The sequence below is a fragment of the Girardinichthys multiradiatus genome, chromosome 24 (assembly GCF_021462225.1).
Source record: "Girardinichthys multiradiatus isolate DD_20200921_A chromosome 24, DD_fGirMul_XY1, whole genome shotgun sequence".
Lineage (NCBI taxonomy): Eukaryota > Metazoa > Chordata > Actinopteri > Cyprinodontiformes > Goodeidae > Girardinichthys > Girardinichthys multiradiatus.
The window spans coordinates 4,453,182-4,480,769 of NC_061816.1; the positions used below are offsets into that span (position 1 = coordinate 4,453,182).

General features: G+C 45.7%; 3 protein-coding genes and 1 pseudogene across 14 annotated transcripts in view; all 4 read left to right on the top strand.

Annotated features, from left to right (window-relative positions):
• The window catches only part of LOC124861450, a 700,723-nt pseudogene that overhangs the window by 542,447 nt on the left and 130,688 nt on the right, over nucleotides 1-27,588 (top strand).
• Nucleotides 1-27,588, top strand: part of LOC124861512 (protein NLRC3-like) — a 737,509-nt gene that overhangs the window by 424,175 nt on the left and 285,746 nt on the right. The window lies entirely within an intron of this gene.
• LOC124861492 (fas apoptotic inhibitory molecule 1-like) lies at nucleotides 164-3,631 on the top strand. Of its 2 annotated transcripts, XM_047355289.1 has the most exons (5): nucleotides 164-494; nucleotides 574-840; nucleotides 2,354-2,582; nucleotides 2,672-2,721; nucleotides 3,340-3,631. In XM_047355289.1, the coding sequence occupies exons 2-5, from the start codon at nucleotides 646-648 to the stop codon at nucleotides 3,487-3,489; spliced, it is 624 nt and encodes a 207-aa protein (XP_047211245.1). In that variant the 5' UTR covers nucleotides 164-494; nucleotides 574-645; the 3' UTR covers nucleotides 3,490-3,631. The 2 variants fall into 2 exon arrangements, with proteins under 2 accessions (XP_047211245.1, XP_047211244.1); XM_047355288.1 differs by having other exon boundaries at nucleotides 165-840.
• The window catches only part of agap1 (ArfGAP with GTPase domain, ankyrin repeat and PH domain 1), a 104,116-nt gene continuing 81,113 nt past the window's right edge, over nucleotides 4,586-27,588 (top strand). For 3 of the 11 annotated variants that reach the window (XM_047355145.1, XM_047355150.1, XM_047355151.1), the window contains exon 1: nucleotides 26,174-27,489. In XM_047355145.1, the coding sequence (XP_047211101.1) occupies nucleotides 26,535-27,489 (955 nt within the window). In that variant the 5' untranslated portion in view covers nucleotides 26,174-26,534. Of the gene's footprint in view, nucleotides 5,752-26,173; nucleotides 27,490-27,588 lie in introns of those variants that run through there. The other 8 variants (XM_047355146.1, XM_047355147.1, XM_047355152.1 and 5 more) reach the window with 5 other exon arrangements.

The following is a 27,588-nucleotide window of genomic DNA, read 5'->3' on the forward strand; positions in this document are numbered from 1 at the left end:
AAATACATAAAAAATTATAATTATGGTAATAAAACAAATAAGTTATAATAGCATTAAAAAACAACTAAACTAAAATAACAGGTTTCAGATCAGTAATAATAGATAATAAATATAAACAAAAACAGAAATAACTAGATAAGAAAAAATTATGAATAATTTGTTTTAAAAGGTTTTTTGGTTGGTGAAGAAATTTACTGACTAAATCCTTGATTATTTAAAATTAGAAAAATATTTCTTTATTCAAATATTTTATTGGTCAGAAATATTTATTCATAAAACCACGCTGAAGACATTTGATCACAATCTTCAGAATCAAGCTCCGTCACATCTGGAGATGAATAAATACATTTAGAAGAGTTTAGAATAAAATCAAAGTAAAACAAAACTTTTATTCCTTTTTAAATTGAGAATGTGTTATAGGCTGGAGTTTCCACCTCGACCACCAGGAGGCGGTACAGCTCTGACTGCTGAATGGAGGTGGTGTTGGCAGAAAGGTGCAGCAGCTCCTGTTTTAAAGCATCTTTTCTGTCAGACTTCATGTTCAGGACGTTTAATGAGGGTGAAAACCTTCAGTTTACAGAAGAATCCACTGGGAGACGGTGACACACATCTACCAGATCGTCCTGCACTAAGCCTCTTACTGTAATGCAGCTCCTGCTGAGGCGGCAGGACCCAGTTCCCTCTGCCTTCCAGCTCCTCAGAACCTCTTCAGCTGAGTCCAGGATGGTGTGTGGAGACGTGGTGGCCGTGTGGGAGGTGGCTCTGAGCGACGGCGTCTACAGGATCGAGTTCGCTCATGGCACCACCACAGGGAAACGGGTCGTTTATGTCAACGGGACGGTGAGATCTGCTCTGGATTTAGGAGGAAAGCTGTGATCTGACACCTTAAACTGGTTCTGATTGCATTTTAAAGACAGATCCATGTTACATCTCCATCAGTAGCATCTAATAAACACCTGGTGTTGGTTACAGGTCAGGTCAGGTCATGTTCTAGTCTTAAATCGTGTCACATAAGGTCAGCGAGTCCAAACTGAAGCAGAGAGAACTGGATAAATGTTCCGTCTCCATAAGCCGGACTTCCTCGCTCCAGTTGTTCACCGAGGTTTTAGTGAGGGATTCATTTTAAACATCAATATGTAGAAACATCTGTCTGTCCGTCAAATCAAAACCATAAAGTTCTGAATCGGTCCATCAAGGTTCACCGGATCGTCTGCAGGAGAACATCTCTCATCTACTCAGGAGAACTTTGCAGATGTTGCTTTCAGAAGTTATGGGTGTCTGTGACAAGGCCACCAGAAAACCTTCTGGTAGAAACCACTGGTGATAGAAGCTGTCAAGTTCAAGAAAGAGGCCTTCAGGGCTTGGTTGGGGATTCCTAAAACAGGAGGCTGGGAGAACCAAGGAACATCTCTGGTTGTGTATAGAAGACCCGGGTCAGGGGTATGGTTGAGTGGTGGAAGGAGCACTTTGAGGATCTTCTCAACATGGTCACCAAGTCCTCCTCGGAGGAGACGGCGTTGTGGAAAACAAATCTATCGTCATGGCAGAGGTTGCTGAGGTAGTTAAAAGCTTCCCAGCAGCAGGGGGCCACGGGGCCCAAAGTGCTAATGGAGTTATTGGAGGACTGGGACAGGTCCTCTGGTGTGGCAGAACGGGGTGGTGGTCCACATCTTGAAGAAAGGGGACTTTTTTCTAACAGTAATCCATTTTTCATGTTGTAGTTGAGCTTCTCTGCAGCCCAGCAGAAAGTTCTCAGTTTAATCTCTCGGTTTTTTCTTGCTTTTGGTTGTTTAGCTTTAATCTGGGTAAAAACTCTAATCTGGAGGTGTGAATGAAGACATTTAGGAAAAATATATTTATACTTCAAACATTAGTTGTGACAGATGTAAGAAAACTGTCCCAGGTTTGGGTAAACAAAAAGAAACATGTCAACAAACAAGACATATTTAAGATTCCCAGAACCAATCTGAATCTAGATATTAATCTATATTTATTTTCAGGTGAACAAAAACATTTTTATTGGTCACTGGGATAATCTGTCTTCCCTCATGTTTCCATAACGCAGCACAATGATTCTATGAAAACAGCAGTAATTATTTAAGGTGTTCCTCAGGGTTCCATTCTCAGCCCCTCATATTACTGATTCATCTGGTTTCCATAACGTCCCATTAAGCAGGTTGATGTGTTTGTATGAAGACTTCTTGTATCCAGGGTCAATAATAATTCAGGTGTTGGCTACAGCTTGGATTTAATTTTAATTTCACTGCAAAAGATCTCAGGTTTCTGAATGAATCGCACAGGTTCTGGGACTTTTCAGTCCAAAGTTGATGAATAAACCAGTTTTCCTCTGCAGGAGGTCCTCAGGAAAGACTGGATGTTCAAGCTGGTTGGGAAGGAGACCTTCATGCTCGGCAGAGCTGACACCAAAGCCACCATCAACATAGAGGCCATCAGCGGCTTCACCTACGAGTACTCGCTTAACGTGGACGGGAAGAGTCTACAGAAGTTCATTGACAACAGAGCCAAGACCACCAAGACGTGGGTGGTCCAGGTGGACGGGACAGACTACAGGGTGGTCCTGGGTGAGTCCAGAGGAGGAGGAGGAGGAGGTCATGAGAAACCTTCAGCTTGTAAAAAGACGTGTCCTGATAGACTGTGTTGTGTCCAACAGAGAAGGACACCATGGATGTTTGGTGCAACGGGCAGAAAATGGACACAACGGTGAGAATCACCACACCAGAACCTGAAGCTCCACCAGGAGTCTGGGTTTGGTTTGGACCAGAACTGACTGATGAAGTTAGAATCACACAGAGCAGCAGTTTCCAGGCTTTGATTGGCCGTTCCAGACAGACGTACCACTTTAATTCAAGGCGTGTTTACTAACAGCATTTATATTTCTTACAGTATTCCTGTTTCATTTATTTATTCATCAATTATTTATGCTACTTTTTGAAGATTTGCTCTGTGGATGTTTCTGCTTCAGTTTAAAAAAGATTTCAAAACCCAAATTATTTACATTTTATTAGATATGTTTTAACTCATTAGAATATTTATTTTAGAAATGTTTTCTGGTTTTATTTTTCATGACACCATTCATTTATTGATTTAAAGTGGGCTTTTATTTTTTGAAGTAAATTAAATTATTTGTGCCTTAATGTTTCCAAGGTTATACACATCCTTTCTCCTTTGACTTCATTTTTTATTTGTGCTACATGTACATATTACATTTTCTGGTTTTATTTCACAGCTAAAGTCGCATTTGTTCCATTTTATTCCATAAACGACCAAACCTCCACCTTCAGACCCCTGATGTTCTGTCTGCTCGTGTCCCGTCCACAGGGAGAGTTTGTGGACGACGGCACAGAGACCCACTTCCTTGTGGGTGAACACGACTGCTGCATCAAGGCGATGAGCTGTGGGAAGAAGAAGAACGGGATTGTCCACTGCCTGCTGCTGGATGGAGAGAAGGTTCCTGCTCCCACACAGTAGAGCTGGAGGTCCAGGTTCAAGGAGCCGCCTTCATGCAGCTCCATGGGATGACGAGGGACACATTGTTGGTTTTTTATTCTAGGTTATTTTAATTTTTATTCTCCTAAAAACAGCAAATAAAGTCTGAAAGGTGCAGAATCTACGTCTCTTTGTTCTGAGTTTGTGATTTTATTTTGAAAGGATATGAATGATTGTTTTTATGGCAGAGGTCACCGTCCATCTGTCTGACTGCAGCTGTTTAGCAGGTGGCATTCAGAACCGCTGGACAACCGGAACACGACAGGTTGGACTTCAAAATAAAAGCACAAACCACAAAAACACTTTTTACATTTTAGTTTGAAATTCCTGACATGTTCCTTTCCTATCAAAAGTGAGTGAAACAGATGTTGCTTTACTTTAAAGCCCAAACAGCGCTTTTACTCCAGCTGTTGGCTGTAAATAATAAATTATGAAGAAAGTAAAGACTAACAAACACATAAATATTAGTTAATATTACTGGACTCCAGGTGGAGCTGTTTGCTCTTTCCGTCTTATTTACAGTATATAAATATATTCATCTTTTAAACTTAGACCGAAAAACTGAACTAAACTGAACGCACTTATGTTTAAATTAATTGAAACTAAATATTGAAATTAGCTTTCTGTCCTCAACCAAATGAAACTGAGAAGAAACAAGTGGAACTGGGCGGAATCGAAATATTTTGGATCGAACTGAACAGAATTGAAAAAAACTGAATTTAAATAATTGAAACTGAATTCAAATTAATTTAGATTGGAACATATAACGAGGTAATTGGACTGAACTGAAACAGTTTAAGCAACAGAAATTGAAACTCAGCTGAGTTAAACTGAAGTGAATTTAAACAGTTTGTGTGGCTCTGTACCAAATTAAACTGGACCGAACTGGACTGGTCCGCCTTTAAACGAGCTGAACAAAACTGAATTTAAAACACTTGAGTTGACACGAACTAAAATGACTTAAACTGAACAGAAAAAACAGTTTTAGTTGGATCAAGGTGAGTTACACTCAGTTAACTTTATTCTACACCAACAGATTAAATTCTGATGACGTCAGAAACGGGGCTCGACTGGACTCGAACTGAACTAACGTGGAAAGAAACTAAACTGAACAGAACGGAAACAAACCGAGTTGATTGTTTCTGGATTAATCAGACATGAACAATTTGAATCAAACCGACTTGAAGTCAACTGAAGTGAATCTTTATTTTATTTTGAAAGGCCAAACCGGATCTCATTTTATGGTCAGGTTCTGTTTGACCGTCCTGGAGGAAATCCCGGCTGGCATATTGAGGCTTCGGTCTATCCAGGACAGAACTCACCGCGGAGAAGAAGCGGGACAGCAGCAGTGTTCAGGTTCTGTTTGCCGGACATACCTGTCGCCTAGACCCGGGTGGACTCTCCCGGATCGTCTGGTACATCCCCCCTTCGGTCCATTCACTGAGGTTAAAGCCGAACCGAGGAGGTTCTCCGGAGCTTTTTAACCGCAAGGAGACAAAACAAGGAGCAGGGGTCCTAACCACCACCGCAGACCGTTTACCGAGCGCCAACCTGCGGCTCATTTCCTGCATGTTGTCCGTGGTTAGACGCCGCTCTCTGGCCTGATGTGAGGCCGACTTTCACCCCTGGAATTCGGTGACTTTTCCCAGTTTTAATCCCGGTTGCTGGAAGCTACAGCTAGTTAGCTTTAGCCAGCTAGCATCAACCAGGCCGTTTGTCATCCTCCTCCTCCGGTCAATTATGACTCAAAGTTCCGCTGAAAGCTCCGTTTAATCCGGCTACAGGACACCCAGCGTCCCTTTAATCCAGCCCGGCCTGGAAGGATATGGGGCAGCGGAGCTCCGCCGCATCCCGCACATCTGTCACCGCAGCGGAGCTGGGAAGCGGGGAGCCCCGAGGAGAAGCAGCCTTCCCCGGACTGTAGTCGCCACCGCTGGAGGGGTTCTGGATCACATTCCCCGGGGATGTAGAGCAGGCAACGGTTTCTCCGTGATTATTGACGTGCAACGGTTTTTGTTGCTGCTAAATGCGGACCCAGAAAGCCTGAACCTGTTATTGGACCACTGTTTTCCCCTGTCAGGATGAACTACCAGCTGCATCTGGCCAACTCGGCCGCCATCCGATCCGAGATCCAGAGGTTCGAGTCCGTGCACCCGAACATCTACTCCATCTACGAGCTGCTGGAGCGGGTGGAGGAGCCGCTGCTGCAGAACCAGATCCGGGAGCATGTCATCGCCATAGAAGGTAGGACTGCAGGGAATGCTGCTGGTTTTCCAGGCCCTTCCCGGGCTGAGGCGTGCTGCTGGCTGCTGCTGAGGTGCTGGTTTCCTCCGCAGATGGTTGGGTGTGTTTGTTCTGCGCATTAAAGGTTGGAGCAGAGTTGGAGGACCACCAGACTGTAAACATGCTTCTGCATGACCTGCTTGGAGTCTTTGACACCCAGGAAGTCATGCAGTTTTATTGACCTTTGAGGTCAGAAATGATCAAATCAAAGTACTGCCTTTAGAAAAACCACACACACACACACACACACACACACACCTGTGACCACACAGGAACCTGGGAGAAAGAGATGTTTGATGTTGCTGAAGCACATCAGATGTTTCCTTCTCCATCTGCTGATGGATGCAGCTCTACGTGGGATCAGAGCTTCTTATCCTGCTGTAAATCCACTTTCCTTCCTCATTGCAAACTAGGCTTTCTGTGTTCATGTTTGGTCATGTTCCACCGCAATGTTCTCTAGAACAACATGGCAGGAGCTGGTTCATTTGTCTTCCTTTCAGGCACGTTTAATGTTAATCCTTTCGATCTTCAGAGGTCACACCAGGAGCGGTTCAGTGTCAGCTGAACAACATGATGGTGCAGGCAGCCATCTGAGCAGCCAGCTCCATCCAGGCTCTGTGACTCACTGCCTTCTGTGCCGCTGGGAATAACCCAGCTGTCAGACGCGGCCTGGCGTCGCTCATCTGGACTCCCTCACATTTATGTCGCTGAGGTCCGGACTGAGTCATCAGTTCGTCAGAATGGAGCCGGTTCTGTTCTGGTGGTTCCCTGGTCGTGATGTTCAGCTCTGAGTCACATCCTCCCTGATTTGCATGGAAGCTGTGGTGTGATTGGAGGATGGGTGGGTTAACATCCTGCCATCCAGGTGACTCTGACCCAGTTTGTGCTGCCGGCGCTGTAGATCGATGAGCAGCACCTTCTACCTGGACAGAATAATGGATGAGCTCCTGCTCCGTATCTATGCTTCTCCACCCTAACATGCTAGCTTATTCTTGGCATCATGTTAGCATTTTTAGCTTAAAACTCAACCATAGGTTCCCATTAGAGCTCAGCTGCCGTTCGTCTCCACATTAGAAACCACTGATTAATGGCTCCTGTGAAGGTAGATGATGATGTTAGAAGTTCTAGCTGCTCTGGACGACCATCTCTCCCACGTTGTCCCATGAAAACACATTTACAGCAGACGTTCCTGGTTCTGTTCCAGTAGGTTTGTCTAGAACATTCTGGTTAGATTCTTATGGTCAGTATAAATGCAGGTTTGAAAGTACTGGGTGCTTTAACTGGACCAGAACTGTTTTATCTGAATAAAGGTCAAGGTTGATTGTCTCTGACCTTCTGTTGGTCAGATAAGGTGAAGAGATGATCCATCTTGCCTCCCAGGACTCTTCAACCAAAGGTTCCCAGCTCTTTTCCTGACCAACAGAACTATCCAGAACACTGTGGAGTTCTCCTACCTTCACAGTACCAGGTCCTGTTACTGGTCCGGAACTAAGGTTCTTTTGTGTTTTCTTGGGACTTTATTTGGTCCATTGTTTCTGTGGAGGAAATCCAGGTTCTGCACCAAAGGTTCCGAGTGTTTGAGGAACGTTCCTGCTTTTAAATCCAGCCAAATAAAATCCCAGCTGCTAAACTTCCAACCCGGACTAAAGAACGCAGGTCCAGAACTCCAGAACCAAAGGTGGATGAGTTAGATTCCTGGGGTTCACCGTCCAGTGGACAAAAGAGGTGGAGGTCAGCCTGCAGACAGGGTGTAGTGGATGGAGCTCTTCTTTCAATCTGCTGAGGCTGAACCGACCCACTTAGAGCTTAGATGATATTACACAGTGTTTAATTTGATTAGCTGAAAGCCCTGGGCTGTCCTGCAGGTCCATTAGGCCCGTTTCTGCATGGGATGTGTGCAGAACTCCTGCAGCAAGCTGAGCTGCAGCTGCTGCTTCCTCCTATAAACTCTCAGGAGCAGATCATTGTTCTTTGTTTGTCCTTCTGCTCTTACATCTGTCCCGACCCGGGTCTTTCCTGTCCAAACTCTGCTCTCACACCAGCTTCACAGTTCCAGTCCAGACCCAGGTCCAGATAGGACGGAGCAGCTTCCAGGTTACCGCAGATCGGACCTTTGTTTTACCTGTTCTCCTGTTACAATGCGACCCTGTGTGCAGTCAGTGAATGCACCGTGTGACCCAGTTGGCCCGGCTGCTGTTTGTTCACCGTCAGACCTTTGTTTCCTCGGACCGTGTCTTGCTCTCATGTTTCGTCTGTTTCTATCCGCTCTGACGCAACCTGGCTGCAGATAAAGGCCCAGAACCCGGCTGCTTTTGGGTCTGGAGCCACATTGCAGTGCTGCCAGGTACTGAACCTGCCTGGTGCTTGGACTCTTCTGGGTTTTCATCCAGCCCGTAGGAAATAAAAACACTGCCTGTGACAGGATAATTAAACCCTGGCTGGCAGAACCTGTTGGACTTTATTTCTCCTCTGTGATAAAATAGAATTAATTGGGTTTAATGATAAAAATCACTGCTAATATAAACACATTCTACAGTTTTCCTACAACCCTGGTTTGGGTTCTGATGCATTTTTCCCACAGAGTGTTCAGCTCAGTGACAATGAGGATGGTTCTGACCCGGTCATATATTCAGAACCTTCATCTCCACACGTCCTCCACAGGTTCTTCATTTCTGTGTCCGTCCAGCCAGTGTGTCTCCCACTGCTGTAGGACTTCTCTGACCAATCAGAGCCCAGAGTGCAGAGAGACACGGCCACACTCTCATTCACTCCCAGTAGGTTTCACCTCTGAATGGTTCTGGGGAAACTGGACCTGAAGGTTCTGACAGCCGTGGAGTAGATTTAGTTTGATGCGAGTTATAGTTTTATAGTTTGATTGAGGCTTTAGTTCTTGGGCTCTGCTCTCCAGAAGAGGAGGGAATCACCATAGCAACCAGGGACCCCAGGGCTCCAGAGCTGCCCTGATCTTTGAGAGCTACGATGCTAAGTAGATTTTTTGGTCCTTTTTGTAGAGTTTATCTTTATTTTTCCCTTTTTCTCCTGGTTTAGTGTTGACGGCTGTATGCGGCCTCCGCTCGGCCTGAAGCAGAGATGTTGTATAGCTTCAGCTGAGGCCTCTCTAGTAATCACAGTAATGAGAGCTGCCTCTAAAGCTGCTTTCTGCTGTTATATAACTGCAGCGCTGCTGTCCCTGAGCATCTCTCCTCCAGATCACCTCTCATCAGCAGCACCCCTCTGTCAGGAAGATGTGAGGTAAAGCATGAGTCACCATCAGGCTGGGGAGCACTGAGCGCGCTCAGTGGAGGCGGACGGCCAGCACTTTAGACTGATGGGGATTATCGCTGCACCTGTTGGCGCCCATGGAAACGGTCCAATCTGAGGCGACCCGTGCCTTCATCCTCTGCTGAGCCCAGCAGAAACATCTGGACTGTTATGTAAACAACACACACAGCTGGCACACACACGGTTAAGGTTCAGGCTTCAGCTGAAGCTTCAGCCCAACTGGAAGCTCATCAGCACGACTGCAGATGGAGGGATGCCCTCCCAGTATAACCAGTCAGATCAGACCAGTCAGAGGTCAATGTGTTCCTTTCTCCACCAGTGAGATGAGGTTAACTGGGATGTCTGGGATTAGCTGGGGATCAGGAATCCTCCTGCTTCTTTTAATCTGCAGGGAAACACGGATTAATCCCGAGACTCTGAGCAGGAAAAACAGCGAGTCTACATGAGGAGAAACATCTACCATGCTCATGTTGGAGCTCTACTTCCAGATGTTTTATCCTGAAAAGCATCTGGGTGGAGGGAAGTTTGGACCCTGGAAAGAGAAGAAGAAGAAGCATGTGTCTCCAGGATGACGTCCTGCTGGTCGTTAGCTCAGACAGAACCACCTGATTGATGGACTGATCGATCTACTGGAGGCAGGAGGAAATGTCAGAACCATGTTGAAGAATAAAAGGTAATTGAGGCCTGAGATGGTAGCTGTTGCCGTTGGAAACTAGATGAACCTGTAAGGGAAACAGCTGCAGATGACTCATTATTTCATGAAAATGTTATTTAATCTCACTTCAGGTTATTTAAACCTGCCTGCTGTCCTCGTCTCCATAGAAACAAGACGGTAGAAACACATCAGCTTGATCCGAAACCGGCCCAAATCAGAACCGACAGACAGTAAAGAAAACATGTTGATTGGTGCTTTTCTCAGAATTTCCACTGGATCACTCCAGGTTTACTGCAGATGTTTTCAGCATTTAATGTCTAGAAAATGGGAGACAACCCAGGCCCGTTTGGGGCTGCAGAACCCAGCCACGCAGTACAGCACTAACACCAAGTCCAAACGGCTCACAAGACATTGGACTTTACCCGACTCGGTTTTATACGATGGCAGTTTAGGTTGCATGATTTATTTCTAGATTTCACCATGTTCAGCTTAGAGAGTGATGACCCAGACCCACGGGCCATGAAATATTCAGAACCCTCCCTTCATGAGCTCTTAGAATTCAGTGCATTAATAGAATAATGATTAGTAACGGTGTTTTGGATCTGGGTCCGATCTTCTCTCAGAAAGAAAATAAAACATCAGTAGGTTCCTCCAGAAATCACTGCAGATGTTTGCAAACGATATCCCGAGTGGACTCCTGTCTCCAGTAAACAGGAACTGATGTCCTTTCAGGTTCTGCTGATTCTGGTTCTGGATCTGGGTGATGGGAGCTTACTTATGATATGAACACCTGAGATGAACAAGTACTGGAGGTAAATGATGGAACCTGCAGCCGGAAACAGAGTCCACCTTGGCTGAAATGATCTGTTCTGTAGCTCCCAGGACTCTCTAGTTGTTTGGTTTGGGCCTAAGAACTTGCTGGTCCAGTTTTTCAGGCCCGGAAGCTACAGCAGTAGATTGGACCTGTGAAATGTTGAGTGTTTGTGTCCTGTTTTCTCATTCATCTGCAGAACCGCGGCAGCGGGTATTTACTGGGTTATTTTGTGTCTATAATGCAGAGCTGCAGGCTCGGCTGCTGCATTCAGCTCCAGTCGGTCCGCTCTGTGGTCCTTCCGCCTCCTGCTTCTCCATACACAGAGGTCACAGGTCACAATGAGTCACTGCTGAGTCGTTCCATGAACAAACTGCAGAAAGGCATGGGAAAGATTGTAAAGCATAAATCGATCTTGTTAGAACCGAGCCGGTCTGACCAGACGGACGGGTAGCTCAGCACCTGATGAAAGTCCACTTCACTTCGTAGACGGAATGATGGGAAGCAGCTGGAATTCCTCCTGCAACACTCACTAAGGTGGTTACGGAGGAGGAGAGTTATGGCTGCTACCCTCACAACCCTGGAGGCGTTAAAGAACTTAGCTGGTTCTACAGGTGGTTTGACATCTTTTCCAGCACTGTGTGTGTGTGTGTTTGTGTGCGCGTCTACTGGCGTGTGTGCATCAGAGAGGAACTCTGCTGCAAGTGATGCAGAGAGCAGAACAATGCAGAGGCAGAAATAACAAGATCCTTCTGTTTGTTCCATAAAAGGACAATTTATAGACCTGCATTTCATAGAACCGGTACCTCCAGTATCTTCTGTTGTGATTACAGGGGTTGGACAATGAAACTGAAACACCTGTGATTTTAGTGTAGGAGGTTTCATGGCTAAACTGGACCAGCCTGGTAGCCAGTCTTCATTGATTGCACATTGCACCAGTAAGAGCAGAGTGTGAAGGTTCAATTAGCAGGGTAAGAGCACAGTTTTGCTCAAAATATTGAAATGCACACAACATTATGGGTGACATACCAGAGTTCAAAAGAGGACAAATTGTTGGTGCACATCTTGCTGGCGCATCTGTGACCAAGACAGCAAGTCTTGATGTATCAAGAGCCACGGTATCCAGGCATACCACCAAGAAGGACAAACCACATCCAACAGGATTAACTGTGGACGCAAGAGGAAGCTGTCTGAAAGGGATGTTCGGGTGCTAACCCGGATTGTATCCGAAAACATAAAACCACGGCTGCCCAACTACCTCAACTCTCCTGTTTCCACCAGAACTGTCCGTCAGGAGCTCCACAGGGTCAATATACACGGCCGGGCTGCTATAGCCAAACCTTTGGTCACTCATGCCAATGCCAAACGTTGGTTTCAATGGTGCAAGGAGCGCAAATCTTGGGCTGTGGACAATGTGAAACATGTATTGTTCTCTGATGAGTCCACCTTTACTGTTTTCCCCACATCCGGGAGAGTTACGGTGTGGAGAAGCCCCAAAGAAGCGTACCACCCAGACTGTTGCATGCCCAGAGTGAAGCATGGGGGTGGATCAGTGATGGTTTGGGCTGCCATATCATGGTCTTTCCTTTTGCCCAATGCTTGTGCTAGATGGGCGCGTCACTGCCAAGGACTACCGAACCATTCTTGAGGACCATGTGCATCCAATGGTTCAAACATTGTATCCTGAAGGTGGTGCCGTGTATCAGGATGACAATGCACCAATACACACAGCAAGACTGGTGAAAGATTGGTTTGATGAACATGAAAGTGAAGTTGAACATCTCCCATGGCCTGCACAGTCACCAGATCTAAATATTATTGAGCCAGTTTGGGGTGTTTTAGAGGAGCGAGTCAGGATACTTTTCCTCCACCAGTATCACGTAGTGACCTGGCCACTATCCTGCAAGAAGAATGGCTTAAAATCCCTCTGACCACTGTGCAGGACTTGTAGATGTCATTCCCAAGAATTGACGCTGTATTGGCCGCAAAAGGAGGCCCTACACCATACTAATAAATTATTGTGGTCTAAAACCAGGTGTTTCAGTTTCATTGTCCAACCCCTGTACGTCAGTTAGAGAATCCATCTGATATAATTAACTTGGCTGTGGGGCACGGAGAGCAGCAGGTGCTAAATGACGGTGTCTCTGATCTGCTCAGTGAAGCCAGTCCACACTGACTGATGAACGCTGTAGGAAGCATCCAGACAGAACCGCTGCTGCACAGTTTAAGTTCTGGTTCTGACTGGCTTTCTGTCACTCAGAGAAGGAAGTGCTTAGTTCTCCATTAGATGACAAACCACAGACACACAGCTTCCCTCCTGTTAACACACTGCCCGTAAATCTAAGCTGGAGATGGTGGAGCCAGCTCGGAAACATGGAGACTTTCTGCTGCTTCCATCCACTACAGCTGTGTTGGACACAGCAGATGCAGCTCAGCCTGTTAAAATGAGTTGCCATGGAGATACGGTCCAGTCTATCAAGCAGGACAGTACGCCTGACGTCACACATTAAAAGGTCACACATGAGACGGACTCAGCAGTTAGAGCAGCAGTTCCAGTTGGAAAAGCTTCAGCTGGTAACCATGGAAACTGGACTCAGGATTAGAGTATAACTACTAACTGTTAAAGCTGTTAATGGAAACAAACATTAAAGCATCGAAACATGCAGAAAATCCATCTGACTGAGCCTGAACGTTCTGCAGGAACATCTCCCTCCAAGCTTCAGGCAGGTGACATGGAGGAGAACATTCAGCAGGTTCTGACCCAGAAATGAACAGCTCTCTGATGTAGGTTCAGGATGTTTGTGTTTGGACCACAGAAATGCCATCATGGTCTCATTGATTGGATCTGAGAAATGAAGATAAATGGAAACTGATAGTAAACGTGGTCAGACTGTGTTTCTGTTCCCTAACAGGACAGACAGATCCGGTCCGTCTGTACGCTCACTTCTGCACAGGAAACCAATGTGGGTGGATGTTCCGAGCTCAGCTGAACTCCGGACTTCAACACCAGGGTTACTGTATCATGCAGACGTTTGGTAGCACTGATGCTGCACACACACTGGTTAGAAACAGGCATTTGTTGCAGAAACATGTTGATGTTCAACAAACTGAGGTAATTAATGAGGAGGATCTCCACCCCCAGTCTCACTCTGTTCTCTTCAGGGAAGTAAAACTGCACGGCTTTAACGAGGCTATCTGGAGCTGGTGGAGGAATCCCATTAATTAGGCAATAAATGATTCATCTGAGAGCGAGGCGAGGCCTGGAGGGTCCACAGAGCATCTGCTGCTCCTCGCTCGATGGGGCAGGAAGTGACATCAACCTCTCCTGGGCGTTGAGGAGATGGATGGAGGTGTCCCCCACATCTTCCTCCATTGTAACCCAATCTAATGAGCCTTATTGTGTTAGTGGGGCATGAAGAAGAAGCAGGAAGCCTATTTTTGTACCTGGACGGAGCGCAGCCATTGTTTTGGTGCTGCTTCCTTTAATGTGAAGAGGTGACGTTGAAATGTGTCCAAATATCTGCATCTACAGGGACAATAAGGCAACTTTTAACCTAAAAATCTCAGGAGACAGAATATAACCAGCTTATGGAAGTTATTCTATCCTTTCATCTCAGAAAAAAACAGATTTTGTTTAATAAAGAAGAGCCGTTCAGGAGATCCGTCCATGGTTAATCCTTGGAGGTCCGTTCCTGTCGGATGCTTTAGCTCCCAGTCATGGTTGTGTTTTTAGCAGCACCTTTATAAATTGGTGCTGTTGGAGAAAACACGACCAACCAGTTAGCTGCACCCCTGAAAAATTTTAGAACAATTAGTTATTTAATAATCAGTGGCTTCCTTAAAATCTACACACAGTTTGAAACTCAAGAATCAGTTAGGACAGCCTTTACTGTCTTCTCATGAGGGTTTTAGGTAGCTGCAGGTCCTTTCATACATTGATATTTCATACTTCAGCAGTTTGGTTTACAGTTTGGACCCAACTGTTCTGGTAGAAACAGAGCCGGTACCAAGGGGACTCGTCCAACCAAGCATGCATCAATTCTCCTAGTGAACGTTTGGTACTTTAGAACGTTTGGTGCTTAGTAGATGTTTCATATCCTTCTTGTGATTCTTTAATACCTGCTTTGTGAACCTTTGGTACCTGTCTAGTGGACTTTTGGTAGTTTTTGGTGGTACCCGCCTCCTGGATGTTTTGTATCAGTCTTCCTGTCTGTCTTTATGGTAAATCTTTACATTTAGAGCCTTTACAGTCCATGCATGCTTGTTACAACTTGTTCTTACTTCTAGTAGGTTTCTAGTTGAACAGGAAGCGGGGATAAATGTGGGGTGTGTTCAGGCATAAAGATGCTACATTCATTGAGTTTGCTCAGAAATAAGCAGCAGATATATTTTTAGATGATCTGTCCTCGGTCTGGTTGTTTTGGCCTTCAATGTGGAGGACTTAGTGAATCAGAACCTGCACTGTGTTAGTCAATGATTCAGTCAGTGTATCTGCTGAAATAGCCCTGGAAGAGATCTGGTGCTTCTATATAAACAGACGGAGTGCAGCTCTGCTTGTTTTAGGCTTAGTTTAAACCTTTAATTTCTTCCTGGGATTAAAATGATGCTGATCCATCGTCAGAAGCACAGCAAACATCATCCATCCCTCAATAAACCCAGCAGAAAGCGTGAGGTTCTGGTTAAATAACTGGTTGCTGTACTAAAACAGGACTATAAATTGATGATAGATAAAAACTGAGAGATTTATGTAGTTGGTTCAGTCACTGAAGACCTGATCCTCCACAAGATTTTCATTAGCGGGATTGATTCAGCAGAATAAAGCTGTGGTGTCGCCTCCTGGGACAGTCGGGACGTCCTTCAGAAGCCATAAACTCTGGATGGGGTCATAAACTTGCTGCTGAAAGTGATTTTACAGGGTCAACAGGCAGCACACCCCCATTTGTGCTCAGAACAGATAATCAATCCTCCCCCTTAGCATCTTCAGAGCCCCGACTTTGGGCGAGGTCACCATCTGGCTCCAGGATCTCTGGTTCTGTGTGTCGGCAGCTCCGGACTGGGATAGAATCTCAGGGATCAATATGGATCACATCGGGACACTGATACCTCTGCAGTATTCATGATGTGTGTCAGATAATCTGAGGATTACCACCAGGGTGTGGTGTGGAACATGAGCTGGGTGAAGGTCTGCAGCATCACAGATCTGCTGCTCTGATTTTAAACCGCTGGATGTTAACTAAAGATGATTAATCTGCAGGACCAGAGGGGCCCCTGCAGGACCAGAGGGGCCCCTGGCATCACCGTAGGATGGCTATATTAATGATGGATGGATGAACAGTTTTGGTTTGAAGAGTGTAACTTTCCTTCCTGTTTCTCCTCCTCCGTGTCTCTGTGGATCGGTGATGTCCTGGTTTCCTTGCTTTGATCCGTCTCCAGGGTGATCAGTCAGTGGCTTCTTCATGCGTTTTCAGCGGGAGCTTCCACTGCGTCAGAACGTTCTTGCCTCCAGCAGATGCATCATTCATCTCCATCATTTTTCAGAAAGGAAAACCTCAGTCATTTCCTGTTCGATCCAACAACACGATTTACAAGCACAGTCACGTCTGGTCTTCTGGAAGCCGCGCCCTAGTTGGTGAAGAATACTGGGAGAGAAATGGTCCTTTGTGGAGATGTGTGGGAAGGCCAAAACATTCCTGTAGAACACAGAGCTCATGTTCTCTCTGTGTCGAGGGGTTCAGACAGCTGAAAACACCAGAGCTCGCCTTTATTCTCAGTGTGACCTTCTTGGTTCTGAAACAAGTCACAACAGGAGGATGGGAGAAAACTCCTGAGGTCTGGTGGAGATAACCATGGAGAAACGGGACTAATCAAACTGATGGTCTCCTTTGACCTGATGTAATCAGGAATGAGTTCTCATATTAGTTGGAAACTATCATTTTAAACATGAAAAGTCTCTTAGCTGTGCATAAGATCTTCACCCTGAGGGCATCATGGGACCTGAATTAATGGGCCTACAGGGGTTCTGGGGATTTGGAGAAGGTTTACAACCATGTTCTCCTTGGTGGATTCTCAGGATGGTTCTGTGGGAATATGGGGCGCTACGGTCGCTTTTAGACATTGTCCAGTACAAGCATGACCAAACCAGACACTGGGTCCACAAACTCCAGTTGGAAAGGTGAAGGTCCATCTATCATCATCTATGGTCAGCAGCATGTGACCTCCATCATCAAGGAGGGGTAGAGCTGCTGCTCCTCAGCTCCAAATTCAGCTGATCAGTTTATATTTCCCCACTGGGAGGAGATCCTGGGAAGACCTTAGGACCATCCAGAATGAGCTGGAGAGGGTTGCTGAGGATGGGGATGTTACCTCTGTGAGAGGGATGAATGGAGCTTTCTCTGGCTTCCCCAACTCTTTGCTGTAGACTGCTGATCAGCTGGCTGCAACGGTCTCTGCTTGCTTACTGTAGCATAACTTGCAAGGCAGATTCAGCTGCTTGTGACCGTTTCCTTCCAGAAAAACCAAAAACCACGTGTGTACCTCTCGTCCACATTCATAGTAAAGCGTACCAATTTCCTACATTTCCCACCATGCTCCCATTGGCTAAGGATGAAGAGCTAATTAGCCTTGTAGCTTTGGAAAACAGCAGTTAAAGAAGGTGTTAATAAGGCCATTAAATCGGACCAGGGATGAAAAGGAAGGTGTTGGGGTCGCAGGTTAGTTCTGATGGTCTTCAGACTGAAGTTTAACAGGCTGGATGTTGTTTCCTGTCGGCTCAGACTGTGGATGAGCTCACAATGTTTCTCATGATGAATAAATAATAATATTTTATATCAGATTATAACAGACTCTAGGGAGCGTTTCATCTGTGTTACCTTCTCCTGCCAGTTCCTGCGTTTCACGGCTCGGTTCTTTACTTTCATTGTTTTAGAGGAGAGAGTCCAGTCTGTTACTGACTAAATAACTTCTTCACAATTAAACCAATTCAACCACAGTTATAATCAGGAAGTAGATGTTTCCTCTGTTTGCTCCTTGCTGCTGTAGGTCCTATAGGTGAGAAGTTGACCTCCACAGCACGAAGCTGCTGCTGCTGCTGTTGTTGTTGTTGTTGTGGTCCGTCTGCATTTGGTGATCGGTATCTGCAGCTCTTTGATGTCTCTGTGCTGGTGTTGGGTTCTCTCTCTGGATTTGCATTTCATCCTGCGGCTCAGTTCTGTTCTCTTCTCTGTCACGTCTGAGTCAGCCTCTGCAGGAACGAGTGAGCATAAAAACACATAAACACCTCCTCCGGGTTCCTCCTGGTTCCTCCTTAGAACTGATGTTTGCAGACTAATTCCTCCTGGTCCGGCTGTGGACCTGTTAGGGTCTGTCTGGTGTCCAGAAACAGTAAGACAGCGTGGGAGGGAATAAAGGAATGATGGGAAATGTAGGCAGTAACCTACATTTATGGGATTTTGTTTTAGAATTTGACCCAGAAACTTTGTGAGCAACAGCTCCCCCTGGAGGCAACATCAGACATTAATTATGTAACAGATTGTTTCTGTTTTGGACAATTTTGCTCTTAAAATGCTTTTCCTTCATGTATTTAAGTAGAAATTAATGACTTGTTGTTAATTTTCAGTTTTTGACCCTGTGGGCTCCAGTCCTCCACCATAAAGACACACACTGTTTATTATTGGGCCACTAGAGTCTAGAGTACGTTGCTGTACTTATTAGTGTGGATTCAGTGGCTGACCCAGACCCAGATCCTGTGCCCACATCATCACCCCTCCACCACTGGGCTTTACAGTGTTTCTTATTGGAAATGATCTCTTGTTGACTCTTCCCCGATTGATGGGCAGCAACAGTTGCTAGTTTGGGGCCCTTGCTGATGTCTTTCCATCTTGGCATTGTGTAACACACACCAGTAAACAGCCAGAACTGCTGCTTGTATAGAAACGCTCTGACACCAGTGATAATCTGGTAATCACGCCGTTTTATTCCCAGCATCCTGCAGCTGTTGGTGTTGGAGTCGCTCAGGTTGACTTTTCAGTTAGCGAACCCAGCAGACTGTTCTGGTTCTGGATGAGCAGTGGGCCCTGCTCCTCTCACATCACATTTCAGGCTCTGTCATCTCTGGAAACATTGGGCTTTTCTTCCCCTTCACGGCTGTCGGCCCGTGTTTTCACTTTCGAGACGTTCCCAGCCTGAGAACAAACCAGATGATGGAGAAATTTCACAGCTGCTTCTTTGTGTTGAATGAGCTCACAGCGCGCCCAGATGAGCTGGACCGATGTAACCTCTGACTGGGCTGCAGATCTGCATGTGAAAGCGGGTCGGATCCGTTCTGACAGGTTGATTTTGTGCTCCGCATTAAAGAAGGGCTGAATGTCAGAAAGCTGTCTTTGTGTTTGCATGCAGAGCTTGTCTGAATTATACTTTAACCGCAGCTCTGTTTGCAAAAAGAATATAATCTAAATATTTTTAGACAGATTAGGACAGAAATGTCAGATTTCCTGTTTTCTGCTGGTGCTTGAACGTCTCGGTGCCGAGCTGTCACACTCAGCGGGTCAGAATAAGCCCCACAACCTAAAAACTCTACATGAAATGAGTTAAAAATAAAACTGGTCAGTCTTTGTTTGAGGAAGTGATGCTCGTTACCATGGCAACGTGCTCTATAGGCAGGCCCGTAACCGTGGTGACCAACACAGCAGCAAGAACAACAAACAGGACACAAAGGTCTTAGCTGAGATATTCAGTGTACTGCTCCATAGTGAGCAGCAGGGGGCAGCAGAGAGCTGCTGAGGGAATGCTGGGAACGTTCAGAGTGGGCCCAGAACCTCATCCACTGGTTCAGCTGGGCCTGAATAAAAATAGTTAAAGCTTACATTGTATCAGTCAGACATTAAACTCATCTTCATGATAAAAATGTTTACATTGACTGGTTGTCGATGGAGATTAAATCCAGTTCTCTGCTGGTTTTCTGTCGAAACTAAACCTTCTAGTGGCTGATTAGGAGGTATGGAAGGCTGTTAAAAGGTCAGAGGGCAAATGTTAAACTGAAGTTGTTTGTGGGGTCATGAGATGCAGTAAAGATCAGTTCAGATAGGTTCAGTGAACCTAGAAACCATCTGTGGTAGACATATCTACTGTATCTTTAAAACAGAAGAAAAGGGACTGGAAACTCCTGGAAAAGTCTGGAATGTCTACATGACTTAATGTACAGGAAGCCAGTTTTAACCTTCTGAGTCACACTTGCTATTATACTCCAGCTTCTGCACTACGTGGCACCACAGAGACACAGTTTAATAAATAAACAGGCAGAAATATTTCTAGCATATATTAGAAATGATTACATCACTAAATAAAACCATAAATTACATTAAGAATAGTAGATTTTCTCCTCCTGCTTTAGATCAATAAAAACAACTCAACATGCAGCAGTTTAACTATAAATTATAAAACGACAAACGGTTGTACAGATGGTTTGTTTATTTATTTGTCATAAACAGGCTTCCATACTTTCTAATTATAAAGTTATTGTGGAAACAAACCTGAGAGGTTTCTGTTGTATCGAATAAAGTGAATATTTTTTTATTCTAACGACGTCATTTTGTTCTATTTTTGGAATCTATTCTGAAATAAATGATTGATATCCTGCTAACTAAAGATGGGAGTTGCTGGTTCAAGTCCTTGTTCAGTCGCTGTGTTTCTGCTGGATCTGCATCTATTGTATCCCAGGATTAAATCCCAACATGGAGCCGGTACTCCCCTGGGATCCCAGACGTCAGCTCCCTCCTCTCTGCTCTGTGCGTACACACAGAGGATTCCTGATTCCTTTTTTCTGACCTGAGATTTGTAAATTCATGAATGTGTAATGAACTGAGCTCCATCTGCGCTGCAGCTGCTGGGAGAAAACCAAACTGTTTCTGTGTTTTCCCTCTTTGTTTGCCTGCATGTTGGCAGAAATGTGCTTTGAAATCAGTTTAAAGAGCTCCCAGCCGCTCGGCTTACTGTCTTTGTTTCATTTAAAGCTCTTTTCGCTTCAGTTTTGAGCTGGATGTTGTTTGTACGGTGTCCCTGAAGGCCCACAAATCAAAGCAGAAACATCAAAGCAAACCAAGTTTAGAAAAATCTGCAGCAAAGTGAAGTCAAAGAAAAAAGAAAACACTACAGATGTAGTTTTTAGGTCTGCACGTGCTCAGCGAGCAGCCCCCTCCCCTCCCTGTGGTCTCCATGGCAACAGACCGGCATCTGGATGTCAGGGTGGGGCAGGCCAGGTTTGCTCCCCTCCTCACCTCCACATCCCTCCTTTCTTCCTGTTCAGGTTTACATAAAGCTAATACTGATCCCAAAACCCCGAGCTCTGGTTCTGTTTAGGATGATTCAACAGAACAGATGCAGAACGTGTCTGAAAATGGCTGCTCTCCTCCTCCTCTGGTTGTTCTGTTGCTGAAATCACCCCTGATTGATGTTTTAAAACCCAAAGCTCCTCTTCCCTCCTGCTGTATTGCTCCCCTGACTGATTCCTCTTCTTCTTCTCTCCTCATGTGCTGCTGCCATTTCTGAACCTGCCGCCTGCTGCCCACCGCAGGTAAGAACCGCTAACATTTATTTACATGTTTCAGATGTAGAAAGCAGCCCTGTGCTGCTTCGTTTGGGTTCTCCTACTTTACATTTTTGTTACATTTTTCTGCTGACAACTGAGTGTGCATACTGATGATGCTGCCAGCAGGGGGCCCCCTGCCCTCCTCCCCCTCCCTGAGCTGGTTGACCCATTTTCCTGTTTCTGGGAGGGTGAGGAAGAGCGTGGGAGGAAGCTGCACCTTCTGATGCTCCTGCAGGAGGAAGATGCTACTGCTGCTGGTTTGTTGAACATGAAGCTCCTGGTTTGGTTTTCACCTGCAGATTTACTTTTTCTATTAATAAATCCAGGTTTTAGTTTTAGCACAAAACCAGGATAAAATCCTGCCCTGCCGACGCCTCGTTACGGTGATGCATCATCGGTCTGTGCCCTGAATGCCGATCTTTCCTTCACTTGGCCTGAAATAAGCCAGTCTGGGTTTGAAAAGCTTTTATCTCCACACAGTGTCTCTGAGAGTGTCAGGCATGCTCCAGTAGCCTCTGTTGGGCTGCATACATATTTCATAGGATGAGGAGATGGAGCTCTGACACGGTAGATGGATATCTGGGTGGTCAGACTCCACATAAACTCCTCCTCCATTTCTGCTGATTTGTAGGACTTTAAAGGTCTAGGAGTTTCTTAGATCTTTATTGACCCTGGGTCAGGTACACCTATACAACAGTATACTTTCACCTGAACTTTTATTTTAGATACTGATTTTTACTTTAATCTTTGTATTTGTGTCACCATTCATCCAGAATCCGGTATTGGTCTTAAAAGCATATAAAACCTTTCATTTAGGTGCTTTTCAATCAAATTCTTAGGTTTTAACTAAATTACATTACAGTAAAAGTGTTATCTGTTTAAATGACACATTAGAAATAAATCAGCTGAAGAAGCAGAAAGGATGTAACGCTTTATGTGCAAAGTGGATTTTCTTTAAGATTTAAGGGTCTGCCCTGCTGTTAAGGCATTTGGCAACATGTTCCCCCGTTATGGAACAAAAGCCTGGATGTAAATGGACTGCATTTATAAAGCTTTATAAGTTCAGACTGACCACTCTAAGGGCTTTACACTAGAGCCACATTCACCCAGCCGCACTTACAAACAGGAACCTAGCAGTCCTGAAAGCAGGAGACTCAAGCTTAGAGCTTAGGGGAACCTCTAATGAGACCCAACGCTTTCATGGACTTCTATAGCCACTTGATGAAGCTTTGTGTTTTCCTGAAGCAGTAGATTCTTTAGCATAAATCCTGCCTGTATTATGAAAATAAAGTTCAGTTAAACTGGTGTTAAGCAGGAGTTGGTTGTTTTCTAATGATGTTGAATTGTTTGATGATTTAACTGATAAATCCAGCAGCTAGTTATGTGTGGTTTGTTAAAGAGCTTCTTGTAGAGGTCAGACTGCTCCTACTGGAGATCTTAGTGGGATTTTGCATTTAGCTGTAGTTATCTATATAAAGTGTTGTTTGAAGGTGCTGTTTGAAATGCCCGTCTTCTTTCAGAACAATAAATGGTACACGGTTGGATGAGTTTACCAGAGCACCGAGCCAGAAGCACATTCTGTTGTCGAGTTATTTTAACTCATTGTTTGAGCTCCAGACATGGAGCTACTGTTTATATCTGCACTTCAAATTAGCTTCCCCTAAACAGTGGGGCTCGCTGCTGAGATGGTGATACAGCCACACAGTGATAATGACATTGACAGATGTTGCATACTCTAACATGTCTAAAGCAGCTGGGCTTTGTTGCAGAACCTGGCAGGCAAGGAGCTGGACAGTAGGAATGATGATGTGAATCACGCTTTATGCAGATGACACATTAGTGATTTAACACATGCAAAATCAGGGCAGTAAGTTAAAGTTTGGTGAGAAAGTCTAATTCCAGGCCTTTAATGTTAAATTCAGTAGCTTAAATGTCCAGTTATTTCCCAGTAATCCCAGTTTAGCTCTGTCTTCTGGTTATAGTTGGTCTGCATTTCAAACAGCTGCCTCCATTTTTCCCCCTCCTGATGTTATTCTGGTTCTCAGGATGTGGAGCCTGCAGGTCCTGATAAGGACTTTTTGGGGGACTTATTAAATCCCTGTTGACTTGCTGCAGTTCTGCTCCCTTTGATTCCCACTGAGTCTGCAATGGAAGCTGCAGGAGCTTTTTATCATAGATGAGATCAAATAAACCTGATTCCTAATGGAGAACCCATTTATAGCCTGTAAAAGCTAAAACCTTCAGGCTTCTGTTAAATGTATAAAACAAGCTGATTGATGGATAAGGAATTTCCTCTCACACAACAATCTGCAGAGGTTTTGACCCGTTGATTCAAGAAAAATCGGAACCATTCAGGTGCAGACTGACCCTGGGAACCTTTGGACCTTCTTTGAGCTCGTAAATGTCTCTGCTTACAGATAAAGTCTGCAGAGCTGAGCAGAAGAAGCTCAACCTCATTATTTAAAGGAAAGGAAGCTTCAGACCTTAAAATCAGTGCGATCAGTGGGGCTAATAAAAAAAAAAACAGGCGGACTTTCAGGAAGCCTTGTTCCCGTTGTTTACCCTGCCTCCAGATTTTGATTAAAGTCTAAAGGAAGACGTCTGGGTGGTGGGTAATGTTTTCCTCTCTGTGACACAAAGCCAGGGATTCATGTTGACGCCGACTATAACTTCCTGCTGCCGATGCTGTTCAATGAGCATCTTCTCTCTGCTGGGATGGTCGGAAAATCCAGGATTCTCTGTGGAAAAGAGGAGGGAGGAGGAAGGGAAGGGATGGGAGGATGCAAGAAAAAGGAGGAAGAGAGGAAGAATTCAAGGAATAGAAGAATGACAAGAGGAATGAAGTTTGGAAAACATGAAGGGGAGGAAGCAAACAAGGAAAAAAGACTGAAGGAAGGACGGAAGGAAGGAAGTCAACAAAGGAAAGGAGGAATGGAAGAAAGAATGGATGAAAGATGGAAAGGAGGGAGAATGAGGAAAAAGACAGGCAGGAAGGAATATTGAGGAGAATCAAAAAGAAAAAGGTCTGATGTGTTGGGGAGGAGGAACCGAAGGAAGGATGAAAAAATGGGGATGGCATGGAAAATGGAAGAAGGGATGAACGCCTCAGGAGGTGCGTTTGATGTTTGGTTGCTGCGTTGGACTGTAAATCGCCTTCCCAACACGCCTGTCCGTGTTGGAACGTCAGGGTGAAGCTGTTTGATCTTCGTCTATCAAAGGTTCAGAAACGAAGCAGGAAAATGGAGCAGGAGTGTGGTACTCCTACAAACTCCTGCAATCTTGATTAATCCCAGTGCTAATCCACTGCAGGAACACTTAATCTCCCGCTCGTTCTCCTCAGAGGTGACCAAGGAAGAAAGAAGAGCTTCACTTTCATTTAGAGGAACATCAAAGAGCCGGCTTTAAAGCTGCAGAGCTGCTGCTGAATCCATGATGAGCTCATCCATGTCCTAACACCTCCAACATGTTCTGGTTCTGACGATGCCAACACATGAAAGGATTCAAACACGTCTTAATGTGTCCAGCAGGTCGAAGGTCATCTCGTTATTCGTCTCTGATCACCTTGCTTCAACCTGTCTGCAGTCAAAATGTTACAAATGAGTTTTGATGACAAATTAATGTAAGGAAGAAGACGTTTCTGAATAATAAGAACGTTATAAAACCCAGAGTCACTGGTTACTATGGTTACTATGGTGATTCCTGCCTTTTCTGGAGAGCCCACAGCACCACTCTTTAAAAGATTTTAACCCTAAACAAACGGCTGCTGTGTGAAAAATATAAAACGTGTACAAAAATCCCTCAACAGGGAGAAAGAACGTTCTTCGGACCTCACAGGTGCCTCTGCATGTATCTGCAGTGCTTTCTGCAGGAGGTCTGAGGTTAGAGAACCTTCACCTAGTGGCTGGAGTTTAATGGAAGTGAATGGGAAGCTGGGCGGGTCTCCCTGGACTCGGTGCTGATTGGACTGAAAACTGCCTGGAAGGAGACAGAAACATCTAAGACTGGATGGAGAAGCTGGACGTGTGGAGATGGAGCTGTGGACACGAGAGGAGTTTCGGTCCAAAAAAACCTCCTGAATGTTTCACTGGGACAGAGAACCTTAATGTTCTCTGTTAATTATAGCAGAGCTAAACTGCCACTAAGAGCTGCACATTTTACTGTATTTTCCATCTATATTCTGGACTTAACTTGAGTAAACTTTATATTTTGGTGTTTTGTCTATCTGAGAAACCAGCCCAAATTAGGAAACTGGATCAGGAATGATTTGGACCTACTCCTGATGGAAGGACACATGTTTGAGCTGAAATCTCCTGTCAGATGCTGAAGGTTTTCCTTTGAAAGCTCCTCTTCCTGCTGCAGATATTTTCTGTTTGAGCCTGCATGGCTGCAGGGAGCTTTTGAGGGTTTGACTGACAGACAGGAGGAAGAGGAGGAGGAGGAGGAGGAGGAGGAGGCTCCACCCAGCTTATTAACAGGAGCGAAGGCAGGAAAACCTGGGCTGGAGCTCCAGGCTGGACTCAGATCTTAGTGATCTTATTTCAGATCGTTGAAACATTTAGTTCATCCGGTTAGTTTGGTTTTAATATTATTTGATCGATTAGCTGCATTTCTGTTTTTATTGGCTTTAATATTTACTGTAAAAGAAGATGTTAAGGATCAGGAAGCGAACACATTCACACTGAAATCTAATATTAATTTTTTCCCTCCATCACACTTTCCATAAATATCTCGTTTACCTTTAAAGAGGAGCAAAGAAGTAACTGAATAATTATGCTACAATTGAAATTATGAAGTTAAAATAATAAAAGAATAAGTCTAATGTTAATGAAATGAAACATCTTTCAACCTTAAGGAAAACAGGTTAAGGACGTAGATTCTGCAAAACCCGAACCAAACATCTCTTCAGATGGATCTACTGGGATCAGTGATATTAGGGATGTGTCTGTGACCCTGTGGAGCCGTTCCACTCCTCCCATGGTTGCTCCGCTCCAGGTTTTCCTGTCCCTCCTACCTCCAGGCTCTGTGTGGGTGTTGGTGAGTAAGAGAGAGCAGCTCAGACTGCAGCAGGACTCCGGAGCTCGTCCTCAGCTTGTTTCGGTGTCTGTCAGTGGGCTGAAAGTAGTTTGTGCCGTGGAGCTTTGGTCTCAGGTGAAGCCGGGGGGGAGGTGCAGCTGCCCCGGCTCTCTGCGGGAGGGGATGAGCGCACGCAATGGGAGCAGGAGATCTGGGTAGCTGCTCTCTGACAAACCAAACTGCTGGATCAGTGTCTGATGGAAGCGCAGAGAGCGGATCAGAGCTGTGGAGCTTTTCCTCTGGGATAAAGTGGGAATGTGCTTCCTGTGAGGAACATCTGGAATATTAGGAGGTCAGTTTGCGGAGCAGAGGAGAACCAGGCTGTTTGGATCACTGTGGGGATGTACCTACTGGAGCAGATGGAGAGGGGAACTCCTCAGAGGAAAACCGTTTATAGGATCTCCCTCACACTGGTGAAGAGGGAGAGTCTGGATGAATCTAAGGGGGAGGCTGAGGACCCCCATCTAGGTGCAGTGAGGAGGGAGGACTCCATGGAGCAGCAGAGGGGAGGTTTGTTGGAGCAGCTGAAGGAGGTGGAAGAGTCAGAGGACGGAGGATCTCATGGATTCATGAGGAGATTCAGGACATTTAGTACAGGTCAGCTAGAACTGGGCCGGCTCAGGGTGTCCCGGAGGTTGCAGAAGGAGGATTCTGGAGGGAAGGATCCTGGCAGAACTGAAACTGCTGCTGCCAAGGTGAAGAGGCTGCTCAAGGCCAAGAGCATGGAAGAGAGGAGCCCCCACTCAGGACCTAATAGGACCCCTTCCACCCCTTTGAAACCCAGCCTTTTGCAGCGCAGCTTCAGCTTCAGCTTTAGGAACAAGATCAGCGGAGAGCTGCTGCGCCTGAGGGCCCTCTCCAGAGACAGACACCACAGCAGCTCTAGCTGTATCGCACCACCCGCCGCTGAGCCCCCAACCCCCAGACCCCAACTTCCTAACAGGGAAAAGAGCCGCACCCTGGAGGTGGGGGCCGTTCTCAACAGGACCGACTCCCTGACGGAGCTGAGCCGCCGGGAGAGGGCCAGAGGCACCAAGAACCGGACCCTGGACAACAGCGACCTTCTGCGGCTCGCGGCTGAGGGAGAGGGGGCCGTAGGGGAGTCTCTGCTGCGGGGGGGCGGGGGCCGCTCCAGTGAAAGGCGCCTGGGTCGTATCTTCAGCGGGATCTTCTCCAGGAAGGATGGAACATCCAGTCCAGCCGGGAGCCCCAGCTTTGGGAGGTCCCTGCGGCGTAGCAGGAGGATGACGGCGTCACAGTCCAGCACAGAGAGCATGAACGGAGGCGGTGCTGACGGTAACCACACCACACACCTGCTCTAGCTCTTCCAAATTTCTAGTAAACTCACTGTATCTGCTGCTAGAGTCAGGAACCCAGCTGATCTGGATGCTCCAG

What these genes read in the sequence shown, in the direction of transcription:
- LOC124861492 (XM_047355289.1), top strand. Translation starts at nt 646, where the DNA reads ATGCAGCTCCTGCTGAGGCGGCAGGACCCAGTTCCCTCTGCCTTCCAG. An exon ending in TCGTTTATGTCAACGGGACG is followed by an intron (nt 841 to 2,353) that starts GTGAGATCTGCT and finishes TTTCCTCTGCAG; the next exon opens with GAGGTCCTCAGGAAAGACTG. An exon ending in GGCAGAAAATGGACACAACG is followed by an intron (nt 2,722 to 3,339) that starts GTGAGAATCACC and finishes TCCCGTCCACAG; the next exon opens with GGAGAGTTTGTGGACGACGG.